Here is a 10308-nt window from a genome sequence, read left to right as displayed (position 1 = left end):
TGAAACAGTGAAGCAGTGAAGTCCACAGCTTGTATTTGTCAGGATAATGCTCATTACTGACCCAGTCTCCTTACTAGTGACAGTCTATTCAGATCATCTGTTTTCCTCTTGCGTTAGTCTTTTTTTTTTTTTTTTAATATTTTAGTTATTTATTTGACAGAGAGACTGCCAGAGAGAGAGGGAATACAAGCAGGGGGAGTGGGAGAGGGAGAAGCAGGCTCCCAGCAGAGGAGCCCGATGTGGGGCTCGATCCCAGAACGCCGGGATCACGCCGTGAGCCGAAGGCAGACGCTTAACAACTAAGCCACCCAGGCACCCCCCTCTTGAGTTAGTTTTGAATGAGTTTTGTGTTTCTAGAATTTTGTCCATTTCCTCTTGCTTATCCAAACTGTTGGCATACGGTTTTTCAGAGTACCATTTCATAAATGTTTGTATTTCAGCAGAACTGGTGCAAATGTCCTTATTTTCATTTCTGATTTTAGTAATTTGAGTCTTCCCTTTTCCTAAGTCCATTCAGGTAAAAGTTTGTCTGCTCTGTTTATCTCTTCAAACACCTGGCTTTTGTTTTCATTTTCTCTGTTGCTTTTCTGTTTTGTTTATTTCTGCTCTAATCTTATAATTTCCTTCCTTCAGCTAGGCTTGGGTTTTTCTTCTTTTTCTGGTTCCTTAAGTTGTAATGTTAGGTTGTGGCTTTGAAAGCTATAACCGTGATTGCTTTCATGTCCTTGCTGGTACCTCATTATCTTCAGTGTCATACCCGCCGCCTGCCGAGGGCCTAGCATCCGCCAGCAGAAAGGAAACAATAGGTTGTCAACATTGAAGTTTTAGCCAGAAAAAAAAAAAGGCAAATTAAGCTTATCATTATTGTGTGGATTGGCAGGATGTATATATTATCTATTAAGAAATAAATAAATTGGAGGTGCTCAAACTTTATTCCTAGGGTGGGGGTGGACTATTTTGGAGACACTAAAGTACAGGAATAACCCCAGACTTGCTCTGTAATGTATCCTTGGACACCGTTGCAGATCTTTACCTTCTTACAGTCCTACACACTGTTCTGTCACACTTCTGGGTGCTTCTCATGGCTCCTCGGCCCTGCTTAGGTAATGATGGCACATTAACGAAGATCTCCTGCTAAGTGAAGCCCAACCTGACAATACAAAATAGAACCATATTTTCTATCATTATTTAATACTCCTTATAAATGACTCTAGCACAGCTCTCATGATAACCTTATTACCAGTTAAGTGTTCGTAAATCTGATTTGTCTCCTTATTGAGACTTAAGCTCCTGGGGCACCAGGGTGGCTCAGTTAGTTGAGCGTCTGACTTTTGATTTCAGCTCAGGTTATGATCTCAGGGGCATGGGATTGAGCCCCCAGTCAGGCTCTGTGCTCAGCAGGGAGTCTGCTTCCCTTCCTTGTCCTCTGCCCCCACTCACATGCGTGTGTACATGCTCTCTCAAATCTTAAAAAAAAAAAAAAAAAGATGACTTAGGCTCCTTAAAGGCAAGAAAAAGAACAGGATTGGTAGCTTACTATTCCTGGCGGGCTAGGACACTTCAGAAACACAGTAGGACTGTTAGTTTTTTTTGTTTGAATTAATAAGTTAATATTGGGTTTTCTGGGTTTTCCCATCTTATCACTTTATCCCACGAAGTAAAAATAAAAGAAGGTATCGAATAGGCAACATATATACTGTTTTACAGAAAACTCTTGAAGTAAATGTGTTAAGACTTGTTTCCCACATGTCTGTTTCATGTCACCCAGCACTGCTCTCTTTGGCTTGAACAGAAATGTCCTGGTCAGGGATCCGTGTCGTTCAGGGACGTGACTGTGGACTTTACCCGGGATGAGTGGCTACGACTGACGGGCACACAGAGGACGCTGTACCGGGACGTGATGCTGGAGAACTACAGCCACCTGGTCTCAGTGGGTGAGGGGTGTTCCCTGTGTCACGTCTCAGAGTGTGTGTTTCCTTCCTTCCTTCATCGCTGCCAGAGTCTGTGGGCCCCTGAAGGAGTGTTTAATGATACTGCATGTATATCTCATGATCTCATGGGTCAAAGATGTTCCCAACAGGCACAGAAAGGACGTTGTGTTCTTGCCTCCCTAATGAAAGGTGCAAATGGGTACCTTTATCATGTGGCTCCTGAAGCTGCACCTTCCTCGTCCTCCAGGGACCTGATATCCAAGCAGCTGTGACAAGTTCTACCCTGTATCCCACTCACAGGGTGTCACCTCAGCAAACCAGAGGTGATCTTCAGGCTGGAGCAAGGAGAAGAGCTGTGGCCATCAGAGGGCGGATTCCCAGACCAGCGTGATCAAGGTGAGTTAGTCATTGTGGAGGAAGGAAGAAGCCCACAGAAATCAGGTCTTAGATGGGTTGGTTTTGAGGTGGGTGTGTGTCTTTGTAATTCAATTTTGGGCCCAGACCTTCGGAAGTAGCTAAACAGTGAGCCAGCAGACCTCTGATCACCCGAATCACCCAGTCTGTCACTTGTAAATACCAGTGCTGCCCTTTTCTGCCCGATAGCCGGTATGGAACCCCTGCCTTCTTCGTTTCAGACCTTTGTCTTTAGTTTCTTAATCTGGTATTCATCTTCTTCCATTTTCATGGACTATTTCCTCTTTATTTTTCCCTCAGGCATTCATTCATTCATTCATTCATTGTTCTGCAGATAGTCCTACTACTTGTGCTCTTGGTGTTGGAGATACGCTGGTGAGCATAACAGTGTTGCTGAGCTCTTAGAACTTACAGGCTAGCAAGAGAAGATAGATGTAAACGAAAAAATCTACTTATCAAGTGGTGACAAGACCCATGGAGAGAACACAGGCTAAAAGGAGATAGAGAGTGGGTGTGCTCTTTTAAAAGGTGGTCAGAGGATGCCTTTTTGATGAGGTCCACATTACAGCAGGTAGCAGGAGGATCCTGGGGCTTCCAGGCAGAAGGAACAGCTGGGCCATGCTCTTGCAGCAGGTGTTTGTTGGAAGTGCTCTGGGAATTGCAGGGGGCTATTGTGGCCGCAGGGTTGCATCCAAGAGGGACATTGGTAGGGGTGACTTCAGAGAGGTAGCCAGAGCCCAGATGACGTCTTACAGGACAAGGTAAGGGCTTTGATTCTGCTTTAGGTGAGATGGACAACTATTAATGGATTTCCACAAAAGAATGTTTTAAAATAATTTCTGTGGCTACTGTCCAAAGAAAATCAGAGATGGGCGTGAGGGTCTTTGACAAAAGTAGAAGCAGAGACAGTGTGCAGGGCTGGCTCCCCCAGAGTACTGCCAGAGTTGCCCACTGATGTGGCAGATTCTAATTTACAGCTCACCCGGACAGTCTGAGTGCCATGGAGGGAGGTGGCATGGAGGTGAACAAAGGTTATTTATAGGATTTGAGGGCATGGTTTCAGGTATATTTTTAACACAGAAGTTTGATAACCATTGAGTAAGGACCATAATATAATAGTTTAGGATGTGTGGACACAACAAGAATTGAAGAGTCCTGGAGAATAAGTTTATTATTTATTGGAAAGTTGAACAGTTTGTTTAAAAAGTTTTGGGGAAGGTTCTGAACTGAACAGTAAAATTACTTGCAACTTTTAGCTTCCCAGGTGAGTTTCCTGGAGTAGTAAAGTCCTGTTACGAAGACACAATACTAGTCAAGTTAACATAGATAGTGGGCTGCGTGGGTGTGGACGATTTCAGCTCTCAGCGGAGCAGACATGCTTGCAGTGGTTCAGATAAGAAGTGATGGGGGCTTCGAGTTCAAAGCTGGTGCAGGTGAGGAGGTGGGGCTGTAGGTGTAGGGAGGAGGATTTGCCACTAAGTCGGGTGTGGCCTGTGAGAGGAGGAGGCGGCAAGGGTTTAGTCGGAGCAACATAATGGGGGTGGGAGGTGTTTACTGACATGGGAGATTGGGGAGGAGAGGTTTGGGGGAAGTTTAAAAATTAACATCTAATAATTCTAAAATCTGAAGTCCTTTATATTTTAATTATATTCTGATAGCAAGTCCGTGCTTTATTTCTAGGCTTGTTAAATCAGTCCTTAAAAGCAGTCTTCTGCTGTATTACATTTCACCATTTCTTGACTGAAGTTCATTTGCTAGTAGGTTCTTTAAGATTTCATGAGAACAGAACTTCCCTGCATTTTTGCATATTCAGACTTCCTGGTGTTACTTCAACTGAGTACCGTTTTGTCTACATGTAACATTATTGGGATTTACTTTTAGTCTTTAAGGATTTTGAACTTCTTTCTCCACTGCTTTTAGCACTGAATTCTATTACGGTTGTCTGAAATCAGCTTGATTTTTTTTTCCTCCTCTTAAAAATGACTTCCTTCGAGTTCTGGGGCTGTGACGCACAGCAGGTGAGAGCTGTGGCTCGTAGAGGCTGAGCATCTAACCACGCACGGCTCACTGGCTTAACTAAGCGCGGTGCTAGGTGTTTCCACTATCTTGGTCTTTGGTCATCAGGAAACGTGTTAACATTTTTGAAGTACACTTAATTTTTCTTATTTATGACCTTACAGACAGAAGCCGGGAAAACCAAGACAAACATTTGTGGCGAGTTTCACTCATCAACAAAAGATCACTGACTAAGAAGAGCGATCATGTTTTCAGAGAAACACCCTGTCAGGATGACTCATGTGGAAAGAGTTTGAAAAATGTTTCAGAATCAATTATTAGTGATAAAAATCATTCAAGTAAGAACTCTGATGAAATTAATGTATGTGGGAAGTTGCTCTCTGATAATAACCAAGGAAATACTCATGCTGGAAAGAAATCTGACAAACATAACCAAGCTGGGAAATCCCCAAGTCATATTGAGAACCGTACTGAGCAACAGAAAAGTCAAACTTTGGGACCACTTTTTGAAGATAATGAATGTGGAGAAACCTTCCTTAATAAGGCAGCCATCATGACACCTATGAGCGTTCAAACAGAAGAGAAATCGTGTGGCTATAAGGAACAGGGGGGGAATACCAGTGATGAGTCAGCTCTCGAAGTCCTTCAGGAAACTCATGCAAGGAAGAATCACTGTGAGGTCAATGAGAGCCTGAAGTCAACCCTCTTAAAGCATCAGAGAGTTAACGTGGAATCTAATGAAAGTGAGAATAATTTCAGCAAGAAGTCCCATGTCACTCAACTTCCTGAAACTCACACAGGAGAGAGAACCTTTGAATGTAGTCACTGCAGGAAATCTTTTTACCAAGAGTCCCTCCTGACTCAGCATCAGAAGACACACACAAGAGAGAAACCCTGTGGAAGTAATAAATCTGGAAAAACCCTTCAGAAATCACAACTCACGGACCCTCTGAGATCTCACGCGGGAGAGAAACCCAGTGAATGCGATGAAGCCCCTGTGCTGTCAGCCCTTACTGATCAGCAGAGAACACGGACAGAAGGGAGGCTTTATGCGTGTAACGAGTGCCAGAAGTCTTTTCGTTATAGCTCAGCCCTCAAAGTCCATCAGAGAATTCACACAGGAGAGAAGCCCTATCAATGCACCGAGTGTGGGAAATCCTTCTATGCAAAATCAAACTTCAATCATCATCAGAGGACTCACACAGGGGAGAAACCATATGAATGTAAGGAATGTGGGAAATCCTTCTGTGTGAAATCAAACTTAACTAAGCATCAGAAAACACACACAGGGGAGAAACCTTTCAAATGTAACGAGTGTGGGAAAACTTTCTTACAGAAGTCACAGTTTGCTGACCATCAGAGAACACACACAGGGGAGAGACCCTACGTATGTAATGAGTGTGGGAAGTCCTTCTACTATAAGTCAGCCCTGCACGTACATCAGGGGAAGCATACAGAAGAGAAACCCTATAAATGTACTGATTGTGGGAAATCCTTCTGCTATAAATCAGCCCTAATTATTCATCAGGTGTCTCACACAGGGAAGAAACCCTATGACTGTAATGAATGCGGGAAAACCTTCTGTGTGAAGTCAAACCTCACAAAACATCAGAAAATTCACACGGGTTTGAAACCTTATGAATGTAATGAGTGTGGCAAAGCCTTCTCTATGAATTCGATCCTAATAGTACATCAGAGAACCCACACGGGGGAGAAACCCTATGGATGCAATGAGTGTGAGAAGTCCTTCTATAAAAAATCAGCCCTTACTAAACACCAGAAAACTCACACAGGGGAGAAACCACATGAGTGTAACGAATGTGGGAAGGCCTTCCATATGAAATCCACCCTTATCATACACCAGAGAACTCACACTGGAGAGAAACCCTTTAAATGTAATGAATGTGAAAAGTCATTCTACGTGAAGTCACTTCTTAATATTCATCAGAGAAATCACACGGGAAAGAAACCTCATGTATGTAGTGAATGTGGGAAAGCCTTTTCTATGAAGTCCAATCTCACTGATCATCAGAGGACACATTCAGAAGAGAAACCCTACGAATGTAGTGAATGTCAGAAGACCTTTCGCCATAAGTCAACTTTAACGGTACACCAGAGAACTCACACAGGGGAGAAACCCTATAAATGTAACGAATGTGGGAAATCCTTCTATATGAAGTCAGCCCTCAGTCAACACCAGAGAATACACACAGGGGAAAAACCTTATGAATGTAAAGAATGTGGGAAAACCTTCTTCCAGAAGTCACACCTCACTAAACATCAGCGCACACACACAGGGGAGAAACCGTATGAATGTAAGGAATGTAAAAAAACCTTCTTCCAGAAGTCACACCTCACTGAACACCAGAGAACACACACTGGGGAGAAGCCCCATGAATGTAACAAATGCGGGAAATCTTTCTGTTATAAGTCAGCCTTAACCATACATCAGAGAACTCACACAGAAGAGAAACCATATAAATGCAATGAATGTGAGAAATCTTTCTGTATGAAATCACACCTCACTGTACATCAGAGAACTCACACAGGGAAGAACCCCTTTGAATGTAAGGAATGCGGGAAGACTTTTTATGTGAAATCGAACCTCATTAATCATCAGAGGACTCACACAGGGGAGAAGCCCTATGAGTGTAAGCGATGTGGGAAATCCTTCTGTATGAAGTCGACCCTCACGGTTCATCAGCGCACACACACAGGGGAGAAGCCCTATGGATGTAACGAATGTGGGAAGTCCTTCTGCAAGAAGTCGACGCTCACGAAACATCAGGTGATTCACACAGGAGAGATACCCTAAGGTGCAGCAAACGTGGCAACCCCTCCTGTGTGAAGCCGAGTTTCATCAACACCAGGAGAACCTGTGGGAGAAGCCTTAGGACTGTGGTAATGTGGAGAGCTCCGCTTGCGGAGATTCAGTCTTTAACTGGTATCAGAAGACACACATGGGGTGGGGGTTGGTGGGCTCTCTCGGGAATGGATATTGGGAAGGTTTCTGTGTCATACCTTAGTAAATAGCCGAGAGAACTCACATGGAGAGAGCCCTGCAATCGGCCTGTATATTAGTGTCCACCTGTGAATCTAATAGATGTCTCAGAGCAATCCGTCACAGGGCTCACATCACGGAGAATGCCACAGAAGTATAAAGGCATTTACAGATCATCAGGTAACTGATGTTGGAGTGGAAGTATAGCAGTGTTTTACATGCATGAAAGCTTTTGAGGAAAAAAAGTCAAACTCTGTATAAGAAAGGAATCAATCTCAAGGGGAAGTCTATCAATTTGGGAAATGTGGATACGTTTTCTCTAGAAATGACGTAACACTAGAAGTCATGATTTGCATGGGGCACGAGATTTCGAAGATGTGGCCTAAGATGCATCTGACGCTAATGGTGCTCACTGTGGGGTTCCGAGGCCTTTGGAAGAACACGGCGGTGGTGGCTGCTCAGAGCGCCTGGGTAATCGAGGCTTTGGTATGTTGTACGCAGCATACACACATTGTGTGTGTTTGGTTTATGTAGTGGGTGTTGAAATAGGGGGCAGTAGGAAGTATCTCCCTATGGCTTAATAATTACCATGACAGATGTCTTACACTAAATGCCCCCAGTGTTTGTATGTTTGTAGTACAGTGTGCATTATAAGGGTCACGTTTGACAAATTCGAAATACTATACCCTAACATACTGTTAAGTGAGGAACGCCAAGTACACCCCACCATATAGCATGCTACCTTCTATGGAAGAGTTGAGAGGAAGTAAGATACACACACAATTGCTTATTTTTGCAAAGAGAAATACTAGAAGGATAAACTACAAACTAATATAAAAATGAATTCCTATGGAGGCAGGAGTGAACAGCATTGAGTCAGGGATAGAGCAAGGTTTCTTTGGTTATAACTTTCTATGACATTTTGACTTTCAAACAAATGTAAATTATTTATATATTCAAAAATAGAAAATAAAAGCATCCTGAAATTGAAAACGGAGAAATCAACTTTATAGTAAATTGGTAACCACACAGAGAAAATCATTCTTACAAGAAACAAGTGAACACAGAATTATGACTACATGTCCTTAATGGGATATTTAAGGACAATGATCTGCAAAAACTTACGAACACCACTCATTAATTTTTTGTTATTAATACGGGTGTTACTTTGGATCTAGCTTGTGTATACTGTAAGATAAGGCAAAAAGAAACTGTTAAAGTTACTAGGAACCAAACTTCCCAGTGTAAGAGAAGAGATGACCATAAAAATGAAAGAATTTCTGTAAAACTCTCCATAATAAGAAATATGAACTAAAGTATCAGTCATTGTTTTGAAAAAGGTGTATCTCTTAGCTCTGTCCGCAGAGGGACTGGAAGCAGGGGCAGCCCCCACAGATGAGCAGACTTGGTGCCAGCACTTCCCTGTCGAGGAACCAGGAGCGACAGTCTGGGACCTGGAGTGTCCAGGGTGAGGCCGGGACCTCTTGTGTCAAAAAGCAAGGAGGTACTCGGAGATTATGGGGATGTGTCAGCAGTCCCAGAAGCTACCTTGCAGGGTTTCTCCCTGGCCAAATCTGAGGTGCTTTGACGGTCAAACAGAACGACGTAACTGACTCTACAACATTTGGATAAACAGAAATCTGTGTCCACATCAATACAGAAAAAGAGAAAGGGGCTGGAGCTTATTTCCACCGTTGTAGGTGAATCTTACGAAAGCTCCTTACTCTGTCATTCGAACGACAGCTTTTCACCCTGCCCTTTCAGTAAGACCCGTTGTGGGAAGGCTACTCTAGAAAAGTGTCAGCTAATGAACGTAGAAGGAATGATAGGATTTGAAAAATCGCTAATTTGCAACCCCTAGGGCATCTAGGCAAAGACTGTGGATGCCAGGATCAGTAGGAGCGAAGGAAACGTGTTTGTGCGGGGCCAGCCTCCCTCAGGTACCTTCCTCACCAGCCCCGGGAAAGGTATGTCTTTACACTGGGATGGTTTACTGCCCCCCCTTCTCCAGTGATAAAATGCAGCACCATCAGCAGTGGTAACATCGTGTGGCTCTTGCTGAGGGGCAGCGAGAGGTCCGTGCGTCGCACTGTGGTGTGCTGTTGCTAGAGTACGTCATAGGAGCTTAATCAAGTGTGTAGTTGACAGAAAATATGAGAGCGAGCAAGCAGCTTCAGTGGAGGAAACAAATCTAGAATGTGGGGGCATCACCAAGACAACTGGCCCGGTCTCGTCAAAAGTCAGTGTGATTTTAAAAAGAGAAAAGGCCAGGGGCCTCTTTCAATACGGAGAGGGTACTGAGACCTAATCAGACGCAGTGCACAATCCCCAATTGGGTCCCCAAACTGTCCAGCTCAGAGACCTCCACGTAGGTACTTTGGAGGCATCTGGAGCAATGTAAATGTGGACTGGCCCTGGGTAGTACTAGGGAACTCGAGTGATTTTCTTCAGCGTGGTTACGAATGTGAGTTTCTAGGAGACCATGTAGAACAGAGGTGAGCTGTCACGGCTGTGACGTGGTTCAGGACAACGTGTGCGTAATTAGAGGAAGCAGAAAATAGGGGGAATAATCGAGGCGTTGAGCACAGTGCTCAACACATGGTGTTCACTCCCTTTCTTAACAGAGTTCTGACAAATGGTAAACGTTTTTGAAAATCACCTCACCCCTTACCTGTTCTGGTTTTTGGCACATATAGTGATGCCTGTTGTTACTGATTGAGTCAATAAAGAAGCCAAACGATGCCTTAAAAAAGTGTCTGTCTTGGGTTTGGCTGGTTTAATGAACACACATTCATCGAGTGTGCAGAGGCAGGGGTGCGGCGGTTGGCGAGGAGTGGTGCTTGTCACGCTGAAGACAGAGCTGTGTATAGAAAACACCCTTCTTCCCAGTCCTGGTGGGATTCGGAGGACTGCCCTGACCCTTGCTCCCGGCTTCAGACAGCTTCC

At 43.9% G+C, this 10308-nt stretch overlaps 1 protein-coding gene across 1 annotated transcript; it reads left to right on the top strand.

The window, feature by feature from the left end:
- The first annotated feature begins 1998 nt into the window (after positions 1 to 1998).
- On the top strand, positions 1999 to 10308 carry LOC103669961 (zinc finger protein 260-like). The gene is made up of 2 exons (XM_008698324.2): positions 1999 to 2327; positions 4526 to 10308. The coding sequence occupies exon 2, from the start codon at positions 4915 to 4917 to the stop codon at positions 7174 to 7176; it is 2262 nt and encodes a 753-aa protein (XP_008696546.2). The 5' UTR covers positions 1999 to 2327; positions 4526 to 4914; the 3' UTR covers positions 7177 to 10308.

Source organism: Ursus maritimus, unplaced genomic scaffold (genome assembly GCF_017311325.1).
Source record: "Ursus maritimus isolate PB19 unplaced genomic scaffold, ASM1731132v1 scaffold_2, whole genome shotgun sequence".
NCBI classification, from domain to species: domain Eukaryota; kingdom Metazoa; phylum Chordata; class Mammalia; order Carnivora; family Ursidae; genus Ursus; species Ursus maritimus.
The sequence above is the reverse complement of the archived record's forward strand: the minus strand, read 5'-3'. Positions and strand labels throughout refer to the sequence as shown.